This window comes from Staurois parvus, unplaced genomic scaffold (assembly GCF_062004578.1).
Source record: "Staurois parvus isolate SC_StPar_1 unplaced genomic scaffold, SC_StPar_1.0 ptg000353l, whole genome shotgun sequence".
NCBI classification, from domain to species: Eukaryota; Metazoa; Chordata; class Amphibia; order Anura; family Ranidae; genus Staurois; species Staurois parvus.
Genome location: NW_028318149.1, coordinates 1,280,001 through 1,305,344, shown reverse-complemented (window position 1 = coordinate 1,305,344; position 25,344 = coordinate 1,280,001). Strand labels below are relative to the sequence as shown.

Below are 25,344 nucleotides of genomic sequence, written 5' to 3'. Positions count from 1 at the left end.
CCTTGACAGCACGAGCAGGCAGCTTTGTATTGCTTTCCACAGCAGAGCAATACAAAGCATCTTGTCTCCCTAGTAAATTACACACAGCACACTATGTAAAATACACACAGCCCACAGTAACCCTTTGATCGCCCCAGATGTTAACCCCTTCCTGCCCAGTGTCATTAGTACAGTGTCAGTGCTTTTTATTAGCACCGATTACTGTATTAGTGTCATTGGGGATGTCAGTGGCAGTCAGTCAGTCGTCCCCCCCCCCAGTGTCAGAATGCCTGCTACAGTCCCACAATAAGTTGCTGATTGCCACTATTACCAATAAAAAAAAAAATAAATAAATAAAAATAAAAATTCCAGTATATATACCACCATTTGTAGATGCTACAACTTTCATGTAAACCAATTAATTTACATTTTTTTTAGCAAAGACATGTAGCAGAATACATTTTGGCCTAAATTTATGAAGACATTTTATTTTAAAAAATTTTTTACTGTATATGTTTTATAGCAAAAAGTCAAATATATATATTTTTTTCAAAATTGTCGGTGTTTTTTGTTTATAGCGCCAAAAATAAAAAACGCAGAAGTGATCAAATACTAATGAAAGAAGCTCTATTTGTGGGGAAAAAAAAGGACATAAATATCATTTATGTGCAAGATTGCATGACCGCACAATTATCAGTTAAAGTAACGCCGTATCGCAAATGGCCTGGTCAGGAATTGGGGTAAATCCTCTGGAGGGCAAGTGGTTAAGAGCCAGGAACCGTTGACAACATACAGGGAAACCCTGTTTTACTTCATCCACGAGGCTGAGCCTACTAGGAGTCCAAGCCTTGCTTGTCACAATGGGCACTCCCTGAAGGGTTCTTCAGGGTCTCAGAAATACATTATTGGACCACGGCCCTGGACCTGTATAGCACCTTGTGGCTAACTGCACACAGTATAAGTCCAAGGTCAGCACCTAACACATGATCCAGTGCTTGAAGCAAACTTTACAGGCTGGCCCAATACAGTGATTCTGATTGAAGTGTCAGAGGAAAAAATTGAACCGTTTAAAAACAAAAATACTTCTCCAGAGCAGAACAGTTCCATCACTTTAGGCCACTTGAGTGGCTGGGACTACAGTGCCTTGAAAAAGTATTCATACCCCTTGACATTTTCCACATTTTTTCATGTTACAACTAAAAACTTGGGATTTTATGTGATAGACCAACACTAAGTGGCACATAATTGTGAAGTGGAAGGAAAATGATAAATGGTGTTAAATTATTTTCTACAAATAAATTTCTGAAAAGTGTGGCGTGCATTTGTATTCAGCCCCCTTTCCTCTGATACCCCTAACTAAAATCTAGTGGAACCAATTGCCTTCAGAAGTCACCTATAGAACTACATTCATGTTTGTCTTTTATATCTGCCTAGTGTCCAGCTTTAACTGAGTGGTCCAGTCTAAGTCCCTACCCTCTCTACTGACTCCCATTTTTCTTTATTCTCCTATGCCTTGTTCTTTATGCTCTCTGCCTTTACAACTCCCCTGTTATGTGATGTTATCCATTTGCCACTCTAATCCCCATAGAGGCACACAGTTTCTAACACCTGGGGAATGTTACAAGGTGGATAGGCCAGAGTAAATGTTTGTCAGCATAACTGCTATTATATTGTATGGAGGAGTACAGTCTGGCAAAATAGATTATAATCTAGGCAAAGTGAGTAAAGTTTGAAGGGAGGCAAATATGAACAAAACATTTGATATACCTACTTGCATAGGTTCAATTTACAATTCGCGTTTACAACATACAGAAAGATCTATAACTCTTAGAATGTATATAAAAGGAGAATGAGGCAATACCTTTTCAGTGCAGTAGCTAGCTCGTACATGAAAATTTGCAAGCTCTTGATGATTGTCATCTTGATTGTATAAATCTTTTAAAGTCTCTGGTTCTTGATGTTTGCAGAACTGCCAATACAGAATTAAAATATACTAAGGGTCATGTTACACCCCCTCCCTTTACAAATTCCCTTACAGAACAGAGAAATCAATAGTACAACAACCTTTCTATGCAAAAGGCAATAAACCCGACTGCCAGAATGGAAACTTTGGGCTGGTAGGGGACAAACAATGTATAAGGTCCACTTGAGTTACCCTATTAGAATGTTCAGAGGATGGCTATGGGCTGTACTTACCTTCCCTGTGCTCCTTCATTGCCCTAAATTTCAAAATATTTAAGGATTTAACTTGCACAAGACTAAGCAAGTTCCTCCACTTACATACTTGTGTGTTGAACGTTCACTGCTCTGGCCCTGGGGGTGGGTGGGGGGGGGGGGGGGTTTGCCCAGATATAATGTTATTTTCTTGGGGTCCAGCAGTGGTTCATGGTAGCAGAGGAAGGTAAGTATCTTAAAAACTAAAAAACTTTACCTAGTATAGCCAAAGTAATACTTCACTTAAGATAGTCTGGGACCTGTTGTATTTAGTTATCTAAAGCTTCACCATTCATATCTGAACATAAAATTAGAGTGTAGGAGTTTAGGCTCCAAAGTCCATGTTTTAATGTTCTGAATTGGTAGGAAAGCAGAGTCTTCCTCACTAATCTCCGTATATCTTATATCAGAGCAAAATTTAGTAATTGATAGCGATCATTAAAATAAAGTTACATATATTGTGTGGAAAAAGTTGCACGCACTATTTTGCAAATTTAGCAGGGATAATAAATAAAAATCTGAAGGTGAATATCTGCCCTTGTGATTTTGCTAATAAATTTAATTAGCACACTGGCCTGTAGCTCTTCTCTGCATAAATAATTTTGTTTACTGACTATATGTAAATGCCAAAGCGTAATACCAGCAAAGACTCTCAAGCTAAATAATATTATACTATAAACTTGTAGTTTGACAACACAAATGACAAGATTTCTAAACATAAAAGCAGTTGAATACAAAATGGATGGCCTAAACTCAGATAATTAGGATGCAGGTCTCACCAGAGATCTACTTCTTTACAACCCTGAAATGTGGCTTGCCAAATTTGCATTTTATCATCTTAGGCACTAGGCAAAAAACATTAAAATACTTTTGTTGTCTTTTTCTTATTTCTGCATTCATGTACTGCTACAATTGACAAACAAATCCAATGGCAGCCCTCAAAATTTCCACTCCCCTGCTTGCATTTAGCGAGTGGAAATAAAATGGGGGTGAGCAGGGCCGGGACTAGGGGTGTGTGGGAGGGGCGGCGGTGGGGGCAGTTACAAGCACTGATCTCCCTGTATGGCGGGTTTCCAGCTGCTTCATTGAAAGCCATACAGGGAGATTGGTGCTTGTAACTGCCCCCACCCCTGCACCGATCATCTCCGACCATCCATCGGATTTCCCTTTCTTTCTGGGCCCCCCCTCCCCCGTGTGCTCCTCACTGCCCAGCCCCTTCCCTTATCATCCGCACCAATAGGAGAGGTGAGAGGCTGCATCTGCTCAGCCTCCCCCTGTGCCAGTCCACACTCCAGTCCATGCAGCTTCTCAGAAGGGAATGTGTGGGCGGTACGTTGTATACAGAGCAGCTGGCAGCTCTGTGATGCTTCTGACTGAGCCAGTAACCATCCATGTGAGTCCGACCTTCCTTCCTTCCTTCCACCCCTCCCTTCTTTCCTCCCTTTCCTTCCCACCTCCTTCCTTTCCTTCCCTCCTCCTCTCTCTCCCCTCCCTCCCTTCCTTTGTTCCCTTTCCTTCCTTCCCTCTCGCTGCATTATGCGTCACACCGCTGACCTCCACACTGTGCATCATTTTGTTTACCTATTGATGTTAGGCACTTATTTTCCTTTTATGTTTACATTGCTTTATGTTAATATTGTTAAAGTTGTTGATGTTTTTATTTTTGTACCTTTATTCTGCATAAAACATTTAATAGCTCCATTTCATTAAATAATTTATGAGGGCGTTTGGAGGTGGGATTAGGGGCGGGGCAGGGTAGGGGTTGGGTGGGGCAACTGATGGTGAGTAACTCTTATGGTCTGGCTAGTAGCTCAGGACTTGAAATTTTGAGCCCTGTCCTATGGAATACACATATCACTACACAGCAGTGTGCAGGAGGACCAACCACTGCTGACATCAGACAAGAGGAGGAAATCCACAGCTTGTCAAGTCAACAGCTGGAAGACACTATGTATCCTCTAAATAATTATTTTATAGGGAAAGGGGTGAGCTGTAAAACCTTGAAACTTTAAATGTTGAAACAAAGATATTGCTTATTGCAAAACGAAACAATGCCTTATAATTCTTGATAGATTAATAAACCGTGTAAATTTAAAATCTATTCACCTGTTGATATAAACTGAGAGCGACTGGGTGGTTCTGCAACGTCATGAAGAAATCTCCACGGTTGAATTCATGTTTCATGTATGACACCACAGTGTATACTAAAAAAAGAATAAAATAATTTGTTATACTGAAGTACATGTGTATCCGTGACTTACAATACCCTAAATGGATATATTTAAATATTTCACCTCTGGCACCAGACACTGATGAAAACGGGGAGAAGAAAAATTTTAGATTTATAAATTAAATTTAAAGTAAATCTAATAAAGAGTGTATGTGTGAAAATCATTTGTTTTGTAACGTCCCCCAGTCTGTTGCTTACCTTTGCAACAAAGCATATTTCCTGATTTGTGAGATGAATCACCTCACCGGCAAGTGCGCCCAATTGTCAATCCAGTAGGGGAAGAAAAAAGGAGACACCGCTCACACCACCTGTATGGTCCTGTGTAGTAAGGAATGGTCTCAGCCGTCACGATGGCCATGCCCTCTAATGCATTTCGCTTCCGCTTACCAGAGGTGTGAGCGGCGTCTCCTTTTTTCTTCTCCAAGCATATATGCTATTGATCAAATGTAGAAATAAGAAGGTACTGCATGCAAAAAAATACTTGATTCACTGGTACCAGGCATCACACATTCATTTCCTGTTCACAGCATATTATGTTTATGCAGTACAATAATGCAAGTAAAGGGTATTTTTAATTTATTAACATTCACTTTTTACACTTTTTTCATTTAAAGCAGAGGTCCAGTCAAAATAAAAAAAAAATAAAAGTCAGCAGCTACAAAATCAGTAGCTGATGACTTTTTAACCACTTGCCGCCCAGCCACCGCATATAAACAGTGGCAGGGCGGCACTCGTAGGCAAAAGCACATTTTAAAACGGCTGCCTTCAAAACAGCCCTACCTGTCCTGCGGGTGTCAGCCGACGGGTCACGTTTACCGCCCGTTTTCCCGCGATTGCCGGTGATCGCTGACACAGAGCAGGGCTGCATTGTTTACACACAGCCCTGTTCTGTGTCAGTTCTCTGACAGCTTGTGAGAAGCTGCAGAGTTTCTCTCCCTCGATCAGCTCCCCCCTCCCTCCCCCCGTCTAGTAAAACACTCCCCTTACACAGCAAATTCTAAAAATGTTAACCCCTTCCTCCCCAGTGACATTAGTATAGTTTCAGTGGTTTTTTTTCACTGATCACTGTATTGGTGTCACTGGGGATGTCAGTGACCCCAAGTCAGTTCCCCCCCCCCAGTGTCAAAATGTCCGCCGCAGTCCCGCAGTCCTGCCATAAGTCGCTGGTCGCCGCCATATGTCGCTGATTGCCGCCAAAAGTCGCTGATCGGCGCCATTATTAGTATAATTAAAAATTCCAGTATCTTTCCCGCCATTTGTAAACGCTATAACTTTCACGTAAACCAATTTACACGTATTGGGATTTTTTTTTAGCAAAGACATGTCGCAGAATGCATTTTGGCAGAAATTTATGACTAAATTTGATTTTTGCATTTTTTTTTACTGGACATGTTTTATAGCAAAACGTCCAAAATATTGTTTTTTTTTCCTCAAAATTGTCAGCCTTTTTTTTTATAGCGCAAAAAATAAAAACCATACAGGCGATCAAATACCACCGAAAGAAAGCTCAATTTGTGGGGAAAAAAAGGATGTAAATTTCATTTATGTACCGTATTGCATGACCGCGCAATTGTCCGTTAAACTAGCGCAGCGCTGTATAGCAGAAAAATGGCGTAAATAGTTTGTAGACGTTACAACTTCCACACAAAGCAATCAATATACACTTATTGGGATTTTTTTTACCAAAAACATGTAGCAGAATACATTTTGGCCTAAATTTATAACCAACTTTGAGTTTACTATATATTTTTTATAGCTGAAAGTAAAAAATATTGTTTTTCTTCAAAATTTTTGGCCTTTTTTTGTTTATAGCGTGAAAAATAAAAAGTGCACAGGTGATCAAATTACACCGAAAGAAAGCTCTATTTGTGTGAAAAAAAGGACGTAAATTTCGTTTGGGTGCAGCATTGCATGACCGCGCAATTATCAGTTGAATTAGTGCAGTGCCGAGTAGCAAAAAGAGGCCTGGTCATTAAGGGGGGTAAATCCTCAGGAGCTCAAGTGGTTAAAAAGACACTTGCCTGTCCCTCGATCCTGCAGTGTCCTCACACTGTGTGTCCAGTGTCGGCATCTTCGGTGTGGGCACCCGGTTGTGACAGCTTGCAGCTTCACAGCCGGGTGCCCACTGCACATGCACGAGTAGCTCTGCGCTTTGTGAACTGTCCAGTAGTCTTCTAGGACCTGTCACGTGTCCCAGAAGATTACAGGAAGGAGTGTCAACTTCCACTTCCAATCGCTTAGGGGATCACATTGGAAGTGGGAGTGGGTACCTGTCAAATTTGGGTACCTTCTTTCCTCCCCACTACCTAAAAGGTGTCAATCCTTAATGAGGAGTGGGGGACTAAGCCTTAAAGCGGAACTTCCCTTTTTGGGTGGAGCTCCACTTTAACTTTATTACTATCACAAGGGGTCTAAGAAGCCAGCTGAAAAGATTTGCAGCCATGATCTTGTAATAACCACTTGCTGACAGGACTTTATATATACTTGTCAGTCAGCAAGTGGTTAAAGTGGTTGTAAAGCCTTAAGGTTTTTCACCTTAATGCATTTGATACATTAGGGTGAAAAATCTTCTGTGCTGCAGAATCCCTCCCCAGTCCCCCTTATTCTTACTTGAGCCTGATCCGATCTTGCAATGTGCATGAGACTGCAATCTCCATCCTCCCTAGACAGATTGATAGCAGAAATTATTGGCTCCAGCTGCTGTCAATCAAATGCTGTGCCGAGCATGCAGGGAAGGGGGGGGGGCAGGACCGAGCCGCCTGCTCTGTATCAATGGACGCACACAGGGTTGATCGGGAGCAAGCCCACACGGGTGCCCCCATTGAAAGCAGATTTCCATGGGGCACTCGCCAAGAAAAAGGAGTCTGGAGCTCGGGCGGGGGACCCAAGAAGAGGAAGCACAGGGCTGCTCTGTGCAAAACCATGGCACACAGCAGGTAAGTATGATATGTTTGTTATTGTAATTTTTTTTAAAAAGGAAGCTTTAATGTCACTTTAAATAACCAATATTTTCCGATACAATGGAGCAATAGAAGGTTTGTATACGTATCCTTTCTATACAGAATGCTATTCTAAATTTTCTTTTTACTGTTGGTCCCATGTCCACAGACTTTGAGGATTGGGATAGGGGGCTGTTGGCAGATGCCCATGTATGTGGATGGATGTAGTGTTGTGAGAGCAGGGGGAACTTGAGTGTTAGCAGGTGTTTGGGAGGGTGTCTGGTGGGGAGGGGGGGGTTAAGCATGTTGGTATAGTGGTGAGTAAAGGGGGCAAGGGGATGGGGGTCAGGTACTTTGTTGAGATGGGGGTGTGTGTAGACACAGTGGTAAGGGCAGGGAAGGGAGGGGTCATGTACTGTGGTGAATCGGGAAGCAAGTATCCACAGTGCTTAAGGAAGAAGAGGGGGAGGGGGGACTGGTAAGAGGACAGCACTGAGAACAGGGGGTTTGGAGATGGTGTATGTGCACACACTGAAAAAGTGTGGCTGACAACATAGGGGAAAAGCTAGGGGCCAGTTGTCATGAGGGGAGGGGTGGGGTACTATTATTATTATTATTATTATACAGTATTTATAAAGCGCCAATAGTTCGCTCAGCGCTGTACATTACAAAGGGGGACAGAACATGTGACAAAACAATACCAATACAATGCAAAACATGAGGGGATTGAGGGCCCTGCTCTTTCGAGCTTACAATCTAGGAGGGAGGGGATGGTGGCACAGGAGGAGATAGCTGTGGGGGGTGGAGTGGTAGGAAGAGTGGAGGAGGTCGGCAAGTTAGCAGGGGGTGGGGTAGGCTTCCCTGAAGAGATGGGTTTTCAGGGTGCGCCTAAAGGAGAGGAGAGTAGGTGATAATCTGATGGGTTGGGGCAGGGAGTTCCAGAGGATGGGTGACACCCTGGAGAAGTCCTGGAGGCGGGCATGGGAGGAGGAGACCAGGGAACTAGAGAGGAGGAGGTCTTGTGAGGAGCGGAGTGTGCGTGCTGGCGGTACTTGGATATTAGGTCAGTGATGTAGTTCGGGGCAGTATGGTGGACAGCTTTGTACGTCAGCGTTAGGATTTTGAATTTGATCTGTTGCGCAATCGGAAGCCAGTGGAGGGATTGGCAGAGGGGGGTGGTGGAGACGGAGCGGTTGGAAAGGTGAATGAGTTTGGCAGCCGTATTCAGGATTGACTGAAGCGGGGATAGCCAGCGGCGAGGCAGGCCAGTGAGGAGGGAGTTGCAGTAGTCGAGTCGTGATATGATGAGGGAGTGGATGAGCTGTTTAGTGGTTTCTGGAGTTAGGAACGTGCGGATTTTGGCGATGTTGCAGAGGTGGAGTCTGCACAAGTTTGTTAAAGATTGGACTTGGGGCTGGAAGGATAGGTTGAAGTCCGGAAGGATAGGTTGAAGTCCGGAAGGATAGGTTGAAGTCCAGAATGACACCAAGTACTCTGGCCTGCGGGGCGGGTTTGATGGTGGCGTTGTTGGATGTGATGGAGAAGTAAATGGGGGGTGGTGTCCAGGCTGGGGGGAAGACAAGAAACTCAGTTTTGGAGAGGTTCAGTTTAAGGAAGTGGAGCGACTCAGTAGGTGTGTGATTCGGGCAGAGACTGAGGGGGTGAGGTGGGGGGTTGAGAGATAGATTTGTGTGTCGTCGGCATAGAGGTGGTAGTTGAAGCCGTGAGAGTGTATGAGTTGGCCAAGGGAGGAGGTGTAGATGGAGAAGAGAAGGGGCCCGAGGACAGAGCCTTGAGGGACCCCAACAGAGAGGGGGAGTGAGAGGGAGGTGGTAGCATATTATTCACTGGTAAAAGGGGGTGGAGGGAAGGATAAGGGTAAAAATAGGGGCCAGGTGGTGACACCAAGTGGGATAGGCGAGTAGCTGCAGTGGTGACAATGGGGGTTTGAGTTGGCACAGTGAAAGGAATATGGAGAGGATTTCTGCATGTGCAGTGGTTAGAGTAGTGAAGGAAGAATGTGGGACGGGATTTGGGGAGACAGAGGGAGGAAGGGGAGTGTGCTGGAGCATTGGTCGGGAGGGCCATACATGTGTGGTGGTGAAAGCATGGTGAATGAGTGTGCAGGTGATGGAGGGAAGAAGTTTTTGCTGGCAAAGTGGTGAAAATAAAGGAAAGGGCATCACATGAGGAAGAATAGGGTTGGTCTGGTGAAGAGAGCTGGGGGGAGAGAGGGAAGCTATCCAAGAGGTGAAAGCAGTAAGGTTGCTGCTAGAGTGTTGAGAATAGAGGAGGATTGTGGAAGAGAGTTACTTCACTGCAGCAGCATGACATTCATTCATCGGTTAGCAAGGAAATTACGGCAATTTGTTATCCATTCTACCAAAATGTCATTACCGCGCATGTGCGGTAGCTACTTTGGACTGACCAACATGGAACGTGGTAGTGGTAGTATTTTCTATTAGATCAGGCACCACTAAATGGCAGACTGAGTGTCCTCTCCTGTCTGCTTGCCTTCTGCTGTCATCCTCATGGAAGGGCAGAAAGTTGTAGGCATGGCAGATCTAAATAGAGGGCGGGACTTTTTTTTTTTTTAAGAAGCAGGTGATTGGTTGCCAAGCTTCAGGGTGGTACAAGAAACCATTTGCCTGCCTTTAACATGAAAAGACCTGCCCTCTATCCAGAATTTCCACGTCTGGGCAGCTGTACCTGCAGGAAAAAGGTTCCTGCACTTTTTTAAATACACAGCCACGGGAAAAGAGCATGGTGCTTTTGCACCATGTGATTTCCCGAACCCAAAAATGTGCTGTGGGAACAGCTGTGGGTGGCTGCATATGCAGGAACAGGCTGTCCCACACGTGCAACCACCCACAACAGTGTAAACCTAGCCCAAAGGGGGGACTGTGATGTGAAGGGGGATCTGGGAAGGATGTGAAGGGGGGACTGTGGACACTGATGTAAGGGCTTGTTCACACTTGTGCAGAGATCTATGTTTTTCTGCAATAGAAAACAGTCTCTTCAAGGAATTAAAAAACAATTGTCTTCTATGTGACCTGTTCACAATGCAATAGTACTCCTGGGTGCTAACCAGTGCAGTGTGAAAAAATGTATACTGTGTGCATTTTTCTGCAACTCGCTGAAGCTCACCTGAAGGCTCTGTGTACAGTCTATTTCTATGAATTGCAACTGAGCTCTGGTGAACATAAATGAATGAAAGGTAATTCTAACATGTCAATAAAGTTGAAAGAAAAAAGGACACAGTGCAACCCACTTAGATGGGCATTGCACGACCATTTTCTCGACCTCACACTAACAGGTGCCCACACAGTAGAACCCTGCATTCTACCATGAGGGCAAGGGTGATAAGGCCCTGAAAGGTGGGGGGCCTTTAATATGTACAGGCGGCTGTGATTTGAAGGATCTGAATCATGGCACAAACATGAGACTTGGACCACTGCTGGAAGAAATTTTACTGACTGGACCTCAATGAATTTTAATTCACTACCCCTCTAATAGACCTTTAAAGCTCTGGTGTCCTGAAAGATGCTTTTATTTTCGTTTTCTGTTACTTTATTGGTACATTTCTTAAATACTTTGCCACTACTTAACTCTCTCTACTTCTTCTACCTACTACAGTATATTATTAGTTTGGACATACAATCTGTAACTTAGGCTGAAACTAAGGAGGAAACGTAAAGTCGAAGCAAAAGCAAACCTTTTCTCTCATTTTGGATACAGTAAGTGATGGCTATAATTAACCCTTAGTTAGTCTGGCTGAAAAAAGACAAAAGTCCATCCAGTTCAACCATTAAAAAAAATGTTCTAATCCTATACCCACAGTTGATCCAGAGAGAGGCAAAAACCCAGCAAAGCATGATCCAATTTGCTCCTGCAGGGAAAAAAAATCCCTTCATGATCCCCTGAGAGGCAATCAGATATTCCCTGGATCAACTTTACCTATACATGTTAGTATCCAGTTATATTCTGTGTATCAAGGAAAGAATCCAGGCCTTTTTTGAAGCAATCCACTGAGCTGGCCAGAACAAACTCTTGAGGGAGTCTATTCCACATTTTCACAGCTCTCACTGTGAAGAAACCTTTCCGTGTTTAGAGATTAAATTTCTTTTCCTCCAGAGGTAAAGAGTGCCCCTTGTCCTCTGTTATGACCTCAGGGAGAATAACACTACACCGAGTTCACTATATGAACCACTGATGTATTTATACATGTTGATCATATCCCCCCTTAATCTCCTCTTCTCAAAAGAGAATAAATTCAGCTCCTCTAATCTTTCCTCATAGCTGAGCCCCTCCATGCCTCTTATCAGTTTGGTTGCCCTTCTCTATACTTTCTCCAGTTCCTCAATGTTTTTTTTGTGAATTGGTGCCCAAAACTGAACTGAACCCTCGTCATTTTTTTTTCCTATTTCCATTGGGGAGAGTTTTCTTTCCTGTCCCATATTCAAAACATGAAGTGAAGAGAAATCCCTACAAAGTGAGGTGAAATCCATGGTTGTTACCAAAGTCACCAGAACTAGTTTCCCCATTGAAAAATTTTCTCTCTATTTCTGTTTCGCTGGCAAGCCAAAGTTAAGGATTCTCTTTCACTTTTGGTGATAACGGTAAACAAATCAAACAGACAGGGTCAATCTCCCGAACAGGGAAACAGACAGCTATAAAAAAAACCAGACAGGCGTTCTGGTATTCTGATTCCTCTCTACTATAACCAGAACGAAAAGTTTTGCCTTTAAACTGTAGTTTACTTCCTGTATTTTCGTTTACATAACTATAGAATGTGGATAGATTAGGACTACCATCAAGTTTTACTACTATCAGGAGCTCCATTAGAGAGATCTTCCCTCACTTTATGTCCCAGTGACAATCGTTTCATCTGGCAAGAAGTGAGTGTATATCTACATTAACCTGGAAATCCACTTTAGCATTACCACTCATTACCCTTTATATCTAATTAGACTCACATAGTGGAACTTGTTAAAGTATGATTATACACAATCACAGAAATCAAGTTCAAAACAGAAAGTTATAGACGGTCATTAATTCAGTTTTAAAATATATAAAGAACAGAATTTTTACAGAATATCCCATTAATAGATTTTATATATAGAATTGTACAGCTTAAAAATTCTTCAACATGATTGTAATATATAAAAATACTTCTACAGGCTAAAGTTCAGTTATAAATATAAAGTTGAAATAGATAGAACCATCCTACCTACAGACGACATTTCCAGGTGTGTGCATGTTAGATCTTTCTTCAGTGTAGTCAAATCAAGCACTTTGAATGCCAGGCCCTCTCCAATATTTTTACTCCCTGTCAATGAGTTCAGAGCCTATCCCCAACCTTTCTATCTCCTAAGGCCTCCTTCACACGGACAATTTGGTTCAGTAGGGACTGGCAGTATTCTGATCAGTGTGTTGCCATCTCTGCTCAAAAAAAGTTGATAGTTGGATCGATTTCTGTTGCAGGGACATGCAAAAACTCTTCTCGACAGGAGTTATAGCCACTGATCAGGTGTCACAATACAATGGGGGTTATTTACTAAAACTGGAGAGTGTAAAAATCTGCTGCAATTCTGCATAGAAACCAATCAGCTTCCAGGTTTTAAAGTCAAAACTTAACTGAACAAGCTGAATTTAGAAGCTGATTGACTACCAGTTTTAGTAAATCTACCCCAATGTTTTGGTGGAGGGCTCCTCCAGCCACCTCATTCATGTGGAAGGAGGAATCAGTTGCTTTTCAGCCCCCAGTTGAAAAAAAATCCAAAAACTAACAGTGCAGCTTTACAGTAAGTATTTCAGAGTACACGGATATTCCAGGCACTGGAGGTGCTAACAATAAGGAATGACAGAAGCAGACACCTTAATAGGGACCTACTATAAGCTGGCAGCACTAGATTCAGTATGACAATTCAGGGCTACTTTTAACAGTGCAGCATAGTCTAGGACAGATCCAGCCTGCTGTCTGGGCAATGAAGGAGCAGCAGTAAACAGATGAGTCATCACTCTGCTCCCTCCTTCAGTCTTTGTGTTCCCTGTGTTTGACAGAAAGGACTATAAACTGAACGGCCTGACTGGCTGGTCCTCCTTTTATGGTCTTACTATACTGGGGATTGCAGAAAGTTAATCTAAAAGAAAATTACTGTTGCCATACCAGTTGCATTTAAAAATGTATTTAATCATTTAAATTTACATATAACTGCACTTAGAAGTGCTTGTTATCATTTTTCACAATTTCTTTTACTGAGCTCTCTATGACTGCCCTAATTTTGTTTTCACCCTACATTTTTGACTATAAAATGTGCCTATAAAACCCCTTTTTCTTGGAATATGTCGCAGGACACTGGAGAAATAATTCTAAGACCATCGGGTTATGCTCCACCTTGAGGTGATTGGACACTGGCAAATAGCAAAGCTTGGCCAAGGCCTGCATAACCCATCCTACTCCCACAATTGCCTCAGTTTTGTCACTAAGCAATACTGAAGTAAAACCAGAAGGGAGGGACCTTTGTGCTTTGATGTACTCCAAGAAAGATATTTTGTTTAAAAGAGTAAAAGAATCCTGGGGGCGCTCGTGAGCAGCAGCCAGGATGGCTGCCTATTAACTTACTGTCTCAGCCACCGGACAAATCGGCCGATTTCTGACCCTCAGGGGGGGTCCCTCCGCTTCCTCCCTGTCCCCCTGTCCTTCTAGCACCCTGATGGGGAAAAAAACCCCGGCTGCCCGCACCTCCAGCGTCCGACGGACCGTTCGGGAGGTTGCGGCCTACCCGCCGGAGATCGCGGGTGAAGCCGCGGCCTCGATTTTGGGCCGGCCGCCGGAGGCTTCCAGGACCCCGGCCGCGGATTCGCGGTTTTCGCCCGGGACAACAGCTGAAGCCCTGGCTGCAAGTTTGGGTCCCCTGCCATCACTACCTGCAGGTGAGATGGATCCTGGCAGTGGGGAGGACCTGGATCCCGAGCCATCCCGGCAGTCGCACATTCCATCCCTGCGGGATGCCGAGCTCCTGCGCCGCTTTAAAAGTATGTTGCAATCAGAATTGTCCTCCGCTACCTCCAAGCTGGGCGACCGTCTTTCGCGGGAAATTTGGGATTTGGGCAATCGGACGAATGATCTCGAAGATAAAATGGACGCTGCGACCACGGTCATTGAAAATCACGAACAGGACCTGTGCGACCTTAAGAAGGAATTGGCGGACGCACTACTGCGGCTTGAGGATTTCAAAAACCGTTCCCGCCGTGGCAATTTGCGGTTAAGGGGTATTCCGGAAACGGTCACGGATCTTACCTCCACTGCTACTGCTCTGTTTCAGGAGCTGACACCCGCTATTCCCACTGACCGGCTCGAATTTGACCGCATACATCGTTCTTTGGGCCCCAGACGACCGGATGGGCCCCCGAGGGACATTTTCATCAAGTTTACTTATTACCGCACTAAGGAAACTATCCTCTTGGCGGCCAGAAATAACCCTGATCTTAGCTTCCAGGGGCACCGCTACCAGCTTTTCGCAGACCTCTCTCAGACCACTCTCCAGAAGCGACGCCAGTTGAAGCCCTTCACTTCGGTCCTGGTGAAACACAGAATTAAATATGCCTGGGGCTTTCCGTTCCGCCTCACCTTCACCTACCAGGGCCGCAGTCATTCTGTGGCTACGCCGGAGGAGGCCCATTCTCTCTTGGAATCTCTACATCTTCTCTCGCCGGAAGCTGCTGATCGGAGCCCGGCTCATTCATCTGGATCCTCGGCAAGGCCGCCCGCTCTGGGCCGCATCTGGGAGCGGTCGTCCACCAGGAGGGGGGCTCTCCCTCAGACCCCTTCGCGATCAAGTCCTTCCTGTTCTTCTCCAGGCTGAAGATGCGCCTTGGAACTCCCACATATTGTCTCACCGAGGGACTACCCTGACGAGATCGTGAGTTTGGCCCTTAGGGTCTCCCCGGTTTGTCAACATTCTAGGTTGAGACTGCTCCGGCTTGCCCCTTTGGGTTTCATCCCGGGTTGGGGGGGGGTCTCTTCCTGGACTTAGGAATCGGGACTTTTTGCTGCCGCAGCCTGTTTTGGGTCCATGTGATGGTGCTTGGGTCTACGTTTGTGGCCTTGGGTGATGGTTCCCTTGGGCTCCGGGGTGGGAGGTTGACCCGGTGGGCCTGGTTGGGTGGAGGGGGGTTGGCCCCTGTGGTTCTCCGGGTTTCTCTGGGGAGGTTGTTGCGGAGGTTCCTGTTCCTGGGACTTTTAGTTTATTAAGATTTACTATATTCTATTATGTACATTACCTTTTTGCCCCCTGAGGGCTTCTGTTTTGATGTTTCCATTTGCAGCCATTTGTCCGGTGGTAGAGTTACCCCTAACTGTATCCTTCATGTGTAGGATGCACGTCACCATTGGTGTGACACGATTGCACTGTTGTGTATACTTTTTGTGTCTTTTTCCTTTTTTCTTTCTTTGTTCTTCTCTTTTTCTGTTTTTTTTTGTTTTTGTTTTCTGCAGGGTTCCGGGACGCCATGGTCCGATCGCCATTGGGAGTGGAAATTGCTGGCTGCTTTGGGCTTTTTTCTGCTGAGCGTGTTGCGTTGATACCGCCATGGCCTCACCCCTTTTGAAAATATATTCACATAATGTTCAAGGCTTCAATTTGCCTCAGAAGCGGGCTAAAGTTTTTCATCATCTCAAGTCGCAACAAATTGATGTGGTATGTCTACAGGAGACCAGGTTTTCTCAGTCCTCCGCTCCGCGTTATCTTTCACCTCACTATCCCATCTTTTACACGGCCTCGGCTCCTGAGAAGCATCGGGGTGTTCTGATAGCTTTTAAACGCAATCTCCCCTTTGTCTGTGCTCGGAATATAGCGGACCCCACGGGCAGGTATTTGCTTCTGCAAGGCACCCTCTGGGACCAGGAGGTTACCTTTGTCTCTTACTACGCGCCTAACCGTTTCCAGCATAAATTCTTTTCGCATCTTTGCACCATTATTTCTCGACACTCTAAGGGTCTTCTTCTTGTTATGGGGGATTCGAATGTTACCTTGGATTCCACACTGGATAGGCGCTACGCACAAGGAGCGACCCCCTCTCATGACTTGGTGCTGGAGGCACGTATGCGCTCTCTTTTGCGGACAGCGGGGTTAGCGGACGTCTGGAGGGAACTTCATCCAACTGAACGCGACTTTACGTTCTATTCTAACCCTCATGACAGTTTTTGTAGAATTGATCATATATTCATGCAGGTCCAGCAACTCCCCTCGGTCCGGCGGATAACTATTCCCTCCTCACCCTGGTCAGACCATGATCCTTTGGTACTCCTCCTTGCCCTTTCTGGGTCAGAACGACGCCCTTTTCATTGGCGCATCAATGACTCTTTACTGACCACTCAGGCTACCTGCCAAGAAATAGAATTCTTCTTACGGACATATTTTACGGAAAACTCGGGATCGGTCTCTTCAGCAGTGCCCCTATGGGAAGCGCATAAGGCCACGGTGCGGGGTCATGTTATACAGCTGGCTGCGGTCCGGAAGCGGGAGCGGGAACGTCGACTCTCGGAGCTTCATTCTCTCCTGGCCTCTGCGGATGCGCGTTGGAGGTCATCTCCATCCGTGGCCCATAAACGCGCTCGGGACGCTCTGGCGACAGAATTGGACCTCCTTGCCTCTTCGGAGGCGGAACGGGCCTTGCGTTGGACCAAACATAAATTCTATTCGTGTGCTAATAAGCCCGGTCCCATGCTAGCCAGGAAACTAAATTCTGTGGGGAAACCCCATAAACCGATTCGGCTTCGACTTTCCACGGGTGGCTGTACTTCTAATCCCAAGCAGATTGTTTCCCGATTCTCGGACTTCCTTTCGCGCCTTTATGCTGCCCCAGATCCCTTCCCTGTGGCCCAGGCAGAGGCATTCTTTCAGGACCTCCATCTTCCTGGATTAACCGAGGCAGCACAGGCGGCCCTCAACGCAGGTGTCACCGTACCGGAAGTGCTACAAGCAATCAAATCTTTACGGTCCACTGCGGCCCCAGGTCCAGACGGCTTCTCCGGTCTCTATTATAAAAAATTCTCAGCCCTTTTGGCACCCTTTTTAGCTGCCTACTTTAATGAGTTACGACAGGGCTCCTTGCCCTCTCCGGACGCACTTAGGGCACATATCTCTATGATTCCTAAGACAACCGATGATGTCCAGGAACCGCAAGCCTTCCGGCCCATCTCTCTTCTTAATGAGGACTTGAAAATATTGGGCAAGATCCTTAGTTTTCGCATCAATAAATATTTGTGTAGCCTGGTCCACAGGGACCAAGTAGGGTTCGTCCCCGGGAGGCAGGCGGGTGATAACGTCCGTAAGGTGGTCCATCTTATACATTTTCTGCAACAACGGAAAATCCCAGGATTCTTACTGTCCTTGGACATATATAAAGCTTTTGATTCTCTATCCTGGGAATATCTGCGGTTTGTCCTGTCTCGCTGGGGTTTCGGGGATTCTATTCTCTCATGGATTCAAGCCTTGTATTCCTTTCCTTCGGCTTCCGTTAAATACGCTGGATATTTCTCGGATCCCTTTCCTGTTGGGCGAGGGACAAGGCAGGGCTGCCCACTGTCCCCGGCACTCTTTGTCCTGGCGCTTGAGCCACTGGCTTTAGCGCTCCGGACCGACTGCAATGTATCGGGTGTTCCATACGCGGGACAGGAGTTTAAGCTGAGCCTCTTTGCGGACGATGCCCTCTTGACCCTTACTAATCCTCTGACGACGCTTCCTAATTTGCAGGCAATTCTTGAGCGCTTTTCCTTGATCTCGGGTCTACGTATTAATTTGGATAAAACCGTTGCTCTCAATATTACTTTGGCTTCAGATTTGGTTTCACGCCTACAATCCCATTTCCCTTACCGGTGGGCTTCCTCTTCTCTTGAATACTTGGGCATTCGCTTGACCCCCACCTATGACTCCCTTTTTGCTGCAAATTATTATCCTCTGCTTAGCTCCTTATCTTCTCTTATGCATTCCTGGCAATTTCCGCACCTGTCTTGGATAGGACGGGTTCACTCAGTGAAAATGACCATCTTGCCGAAATTGTTATATTATTTTCGCACCCTCCCAGTGCGGGTTCCCCCTCATTTTCTTCGGTTGCTTCAGGCGAAGTTTATGCGTTTTATCTGGGCCAATAAACATCCCAGAGTTTCTAGAAATACGCTCTTTGCTCATAGACTCCAAGGTGGTCTTGGGGTACCCAATGTAACTAAGTATTATCAGGCGAGCCAAATCGCCCCGCTGTCTATGTTGCACGCTTCCTCCGATGTTCCTCTCTGGGTCCTGCTGGAACTACCTAATTGTGCCCCTATCGCACTATCGACACTTCTATGGCTTCCCCCTGCCCTGCGTCCTACGGCGCTGAGTCCGATGTTGCTCCATGGCCTACGAGTCTGGGACTCAGTACGTTACTCCAGTGGTCTGATGTCGCCTTTCTTGCCCTTGCTTCCAATCGTTAATAACCCTCTTTTCCCGCCGGGTCTAGATCACCCGAGGGCATTTTCTTGGTGGGTGGCTCATGGTTTCTCACAGGTGCAACACTTTTTGATTTTTCGGTCCTTTCCCACCTGGAATGTCCTCCGGGAGTCTCGGGATGTTCCCCCAGCGGAATTTTTTCGGTACCTTCAGTTGCGGCACTGGCTACTCTCGCTGAGGGCCACTTCTGCTTTCCCATATCAGAAATCTGCCTTTGAACGGCTTTGCCAGCAGCGTCCGGGCGCCCCGGGCCTTATCTCCCTTCTTTACGCAGCTTTGAACAGATGCTCGTCGCACACTTCTCTTTCATATGTAGTTCAGTGGGAACGCGACCTGGGAGTGGCTGTGGATCCGGAGGACTGGAATAAAGCCTGGTCACTCATAGCTAAATGTTCGTTTAATACGACCACGCTGGAAGCAGCCTATAAGGTATTGTTTCGTTGGTATTGGGTGCCGGCTCGTTTGGCCCAGGCTAACCCTGCCTGTAGTGATCGATGTTTTCGGGGTTGTGGCCATCGTGGCGATGTACTGCATATCTGGTGGTCATGCCCGAGGTTGGTTCGTTTTTGGTCTCGTGTGTTTGGCCTCCTTTTCACTTTGTTTCATCTCTCCATACGCCGGGATGCTCGGTATGCTTTGCTTCATTGCCCCATACCGGGCCTCTTGGCTCGTCAGCAGCGGTTGGCTTCCTATTTGTTTTTATCGGCCACTAGGACAATTGCCCAGGCCTGGAAGAGTCCGTTTGTACTTTTTCAGGGGGTGCGGGATCGTATGACTACTATGATGCTCAATGAACAGATGTCGAGTATATGCAACGACTCTCAACATAAATTTTTGACAATATGGGAGCCGTGGTTGCAATATGCCTTTCCCATGCTCCCCCCTGCCAGTATAGGGAGGTGAAGGAGTTTTGTATTGGCGCTCATGGACCCTTGCTCTTTGGTGTGTGTTTTTTTTTTTTTTTTCTCTTTCTTTCTTCTCTGCCTTTCTTCTTTCCTTTTGTTTTGATGTGACAGTGGACAGCTGTCTTTAGGTGCGATAATCTGGGTTTCACTGATGTTATTGTAACCTATGTGCCATTGATAGCCCCTACGTGGGCATACGTTTTGCCTTATTGGAATTAGAGCGTTGTCTGCTCTATTATGCATTTTCTATCGGTGCAATTGATAGCCCCTGCGTGGGCGTGTTTTGTTGCCTCTGTTTTATACTGTTTAAAATTAATAAAAACCATTGAAATACAAAAGAGTAAAAGAATCCTATTTTCTTATCTACACAACAGGACCAAAGGAGATTTAATACTTAGACCACTGGGACATCAAAAAGCAATCCCATGAGGGGTTGGCAACAGCAAACAATGGCTAACAGGCCCATAAAAAAAAACCTGCTACCAAGAAGCAAGAAGACGACTTTCTGACCAAGGCTGGCATTCGCTAAGGCCTGAACATTCACCTGGTAAAACCTGGCAAACGTGTGTGGAGTAGACCATGTGGGAGTCTTTTATAATACACAATACCAGTGCTAAAATACCAATTTTACACCATGTACTAATACCACATAATCATCATTATCATAAAAATAATAATAATAAATATGCGATAATGCAATATATAATCCAAATATATAGTCCACATGTAACATCCACTTGAAAACGTCCATGTGACAAAATGCATCAAGGAAATGATAGACACTGGACCGGAACCAGAAGTGCGGTATCTTCACTGTTTGTTTATACCAATTTCTCTGTGTGATATAGCAGTTATTTTTTAGATCAATGTAAATGAAATTTTAACATAGAGTTTTTTTATGATTTACTACACTATGGAATTGGCTTTGTGCTTCCTTCTATGACATCCAGTGGAGTGAACCATTGGACTGTTGAAAGTTTTGAGGGTAGATTTTTCGGAAGGACAGTGACACCTGGTGGCCTTTCTATATATGATATCCTGACTTATATGAACCATTAATATCTAAGGGCTCATGTACACAGAAGCTGATAAACTCACGTTTAGAAGCTGTTCAGCGTTTTTTTCAGCAGCCCCTGAACTCACCCTAATGTTTTCCTATGTGTCCATGTACACATCTTTGTTTCAGTCGTTTATAGGCATTTGAATTTACAGTCGTCTTTTTTTAAAACAGAAAATTGCGTTCAGCAGTCGATTTTATCAGCGTTTCAAACGCAAAATGCTTGTAAACGAAGTTAAACGTGGCAAATTGCGTTCATAAGCATTTGCGTCTGAAAATGTTTTTTTAACTCTTCCAGTTCCCGATGCTGTCCAGAGCCTTTTTTCATCATGAAAAATGCATGCAAAGCGTTTTCAATGTACTCAGATGGACAAAACACTGAAAACAGGATGTTCCTACCAAGCTTGTCACACATTGTAATGACCAATTCACACCTGAGACCTCTCCCACCCTTGGAAACAAAAGATATGTTGATGACCATTCACACCTCAAATTCCTCCTGAAGACCCCCAAGTGACCTTAATAACTCACTCCAGCAGACACCTTTCCCACCCTTGGAAGCAAAAGAAATATTAATGAGCAACTCACACCTAAGCTAATTTCAACACATACTGCTGTCTCTGCTTCTACTCTCTGTATTTCTCTGAAACAGTCTGAAATAGTTAATACTTTACCACTTTTCAGTGCATTCTGGGCATTTGGGATGTTATCCTGTGCTTATCTTTAAACGCTTCTAAATGCAAATGCGCATAAACACGTTATGCAAATGCGCATAAACAGATGTTTTTTAACTACGTTTTCCAGCAGTCAGTTTGCATCATTCAGAAGTGTCCCATTTACATGGGGCCTTAGGGTCTAAATAGCAGGTAAGAGGTACTTTTGTTTCACAGTGCAGAAATAGCATACAGAAGAACTTCTTTCACTTTGCAGTGCATACTTTTGCAATTAACTTTATTTTTTTTTTTGCACAAGAGCGTTGACACGTGAACTATATATTTCACATTATATTATATTATCACATATTTATTATTTTTATGACACTAATGATTGTTTGGTATTAATACAGTGCTCAGCATAAATGAGTACACCTCAACAGATTTTTCATAAAACCTTTACTTTCCTTTCAGAATCCACATTTTCTACGGGACACTATACTACAAAATACTCCTACAAATGCAGGCCATTGATTGCAAACAAGATTTGTTAATTTGTACACACAAAAGTATTTTTCCTAATAAATTCAAGACCATGTTGAAAAAATAAATACACCCCAAAGAAAGTCTTAGGCTGGCCATACATTATACAATTATCTTCCAATTTTCTGCCCAATTTCCTTTAGATTTACCTTCAACTGTGTAGTGCAAGGGCCTGCCTAATTGGATACAACTGAAAGTGTTGTTTAGGTTTGTCCTCCTATTATATGGTTTTTGGTAAATCTAAACCAAAAATCTCCAGATAATTGTATAATGTATGGCCAGCCTTAGGAGAAAAGCTAAATTTTAGACAGCAGAATCCTAATTAACAAGAATTCAACTACAGGTGAGTCTACTTATTCATTAAACAGGTGTCCAGCAGACCGTTGATTATAAAAGGGGTGTTACATAACAAAGAAAAGCCCTTCCCGGGGTGTTGCTCTCAGCAATGGAACCACATGGAAGGGAAATGTCACAAGGCCAGACAAAGAAAATAATTTCTTTACACATAAAAAGGTGAAAGCTACAAGAAGATCAGCAAAACTTTACTTATCAGGCAGAATACTATAGCAAAAGCGATACAAAAATTTAACAAAGATGGAACTGCAACCATCTCACAGAGACATCCAGGCCATCTACGGATGTTAACATCTCGACAGGCGCATCTTCTGATGAGAAGAGTTGAAGAAAATCACCATGCAAGTTCATTGCAGTTAGCTAGAGAAGTAGAAAGCCAAGCTGGGATGATTGTTTCCCGTGACACAATATGGCGTACACTGCAGAGGAAAGGCATACGTGGGTGTCGTCCACGAAGGAAGCCTCTCCTAAAGCCCATGCACAAAAAAGCCCACCCAGAATTTGCCAGGGCCCATGCTGAAAAAGAAGACTACTGGGACTCTGTACTCTAGAGTGATGAGACCAAGATAAATGTTTTTGGAACTAATGGCTTCAAAACTGTATGGTGTCACAAAGGTGAGGAGTCCAAAGAAAAATTCATGGTGCCTACAGTGAAACATGGTGGTGGCAGTGTCCTTCTGTGGGGCTGCATGAGTACTGCTGGTGTCAGGGAGATGCATTTCATTGATGGTATCATGAATTCACAGATGTACTGCTCAATATTGAAAGAGAAGATGCAACCATCACTCTGTGCCCTTGGTCATCATGCACTTTTCCAACATGACAATGATCCAAAACACACATCTAAGGTCACTGTTGCATTTCTGAAGAAGAATAAGGTGAAATTGATTCAGTGACCAAGTATGTCTCCTGATCTGAACCCAATCGAACACCTATGAGGAATTCTGAAGAGACAAGTGGAGCATCACTCTCCATCCACCATCCAGGCTCTAAAAGAGGTCGCTCTTGAAGAATGGAACAAGATAGATGTTGCAATATGTCACCAACTTGTTCATTCCATGCCTAGAAGACTTGGTGCTGTCCTTACAAATCATGGAGGTCATACAAAATACTAGATGTAGTAGTTTTTGTTGTGGGGTGTATTCTTTTTTGCATCAACTAATTTGAGTAAAACTGAAGATTTTGTAATCTATATTATTATTATTATACAGTGTTTATATAGCGCCAAAGGGTTTGCTCAGCGCTGTACATTAGAGTGGGGGGACAGTACATGAGACAATACAGTAACAATACAATACACAAGGGGTTCGAGGGCCCTGCTCTTTCGAGCTTACAATCTACTTTCCTTTAACCTTACTTTCATGTTATGAGCTAAACAAATGTTCTACAAAACTCAGTTTTGTCAAAATTTTGGAAATTGTTCTTGTATGCATTGAGAGATTAATTAAAATATTACTTTTCAAAAGGGGTGTACTGAGCACTGTACATGGTGTAATATTGGTATTGTAGCACTGGTATTGTGTGTTATAAAAATTGCACCTGTCCAGGGGGATAAGATTGTTCCAGCTGCTGGGGCTTATTTGGGAGGGGTTAAAGTATGTTCCATGAGCGCTGGTTAGTAGATCTCATAGGAGAGCTTTACAGACCAGGGAAAACAACACCTTCCTTGTCCAGATGTGCCCAATTCATGTATAGATTCTCTTCATTATGAGGATGTATGTGAAATGACTTGTCTGGTTTGGGCACTTTGGCACTTTCCAAGACACCGACCACTCCATCTTAAGCCCTAAGGGTCCCAGTAGTGACAGCGTTAGATTATTATGGACCCCTTCCGTGAGGAAACTAACCATGGTCAATTGAGTTTGGGAAACATTCGAGGCTGAAGTGTCCTCCTCAAACAATTAATTTGCCTCCTTGTCTGATTCCTTGACCACATTCTTCTACGCCTCCCTCTTCTAACCTTATAGAGGGAAGGGAAACTCAAAAGGCAGCTCCTGTGGGGTTCGGGATATGGACCATTTACAGTCTCCCTGCTAGAAGTCTTTACAGATTTGCCAATTGTTTCAGTACAGTGGAAACAGCAGCCTCCTTGAACACAAAGGTTCCTGAGGAAGGAGCGCCTGAAGGAGTTACTGAAAAAACAGATGCTGATTTAGAGCCAGCCCTGGATCTGTATAGCACCGCACCAGATAACTCACACGCTGCAACCTCCTGCATAAGTGAGCACCACACATGCGATCCAGTGCCAGTCCCAGCTTACAGGCCTCAGCAGAAGAACACAGTTGTGGAAGATATTTGTGAGCCTTAGTAAACAGACTCTCTCAGCAGAGAAAGATAGGTTCATCTCCTATGGTCACTAGCCCAAAAAAAAAAAAAAAAAAAAAAAAAAAAAAAAAGAGAGGGAATGCTGGTATTGGAGAGGTTATGCAAGGCTGGGTCAAGTTTTGCTCTTCGCCAGTTTCCAATCATCTGGAAGTTGAGCATAACCTAATGGTTCAAGAATTAACTCTCATGTGTACTGTAATGTATGATTACAAAATATGGTATTACAAATGTTGGATAAAGTAAAATGCAGTGGATTTAGTTGTCAGAACACTCTGTTGTGTTATTGTCACTTACCAAGATCAGTGTCTCCGCTTTCAATAGCTTTGCCAAGCGCAAGATTACTTCTTTTCATCTTTAAAAGTAATGGCACTTGATCCTCTGACTTTGGCTCATACTCTAACAGCTGAAATGACACATTAAAGACAATTAAACAATAATTGTAACTAGAAAATTAATCCTGTAAAATCCAAATACTGTATGGTTTGATTATCCTGAACTATCCTGTTTCAAATTTCACTGGCTGGATTTTCACCTTTGCAGTAGCACACTGTATTACACAGTTTATGTGCACTGCTACTCATTTTGACTGGTGCCCCAATACACATATATGGTTGACCTAAACACAACTGCACTAGAGCACACTGTAAGGA

At 44.2% G+C, this 25,344-nt stretch overlaps 1 protein-coding gene across 1 annotated transcript in view; it reads right to left on the bottom strand.

Moving 5' to 3' along the window:
* The window catches only part of VPS16 (VPS16 core subunit of CORVET and HOPS complexes), a 205,314-nt gene that overhangs the window by 41,569 nt on the left and 138,401 nt on the right, over positions 1–25,344 (bottom strand). The window contains exons 17-19 of the mRNA XM_089684706.1: positions 24,989–25,097; positions 4,300–4,397; positions 1,841–1,948 (exon numbers count right to left, since the gene is read on the bottom strand). Coding sequence (XP_089540832.1) covers positions 1,841–1,948; positions 4,300–4,397; positions 24,989–25,097 — 315 coding nt within the window. The remainder of the gene's footprint in view (positions 1–1,840; positions 1,949–4,299; positions 4,398–24,988; positions 25,098–25,344) is intronic.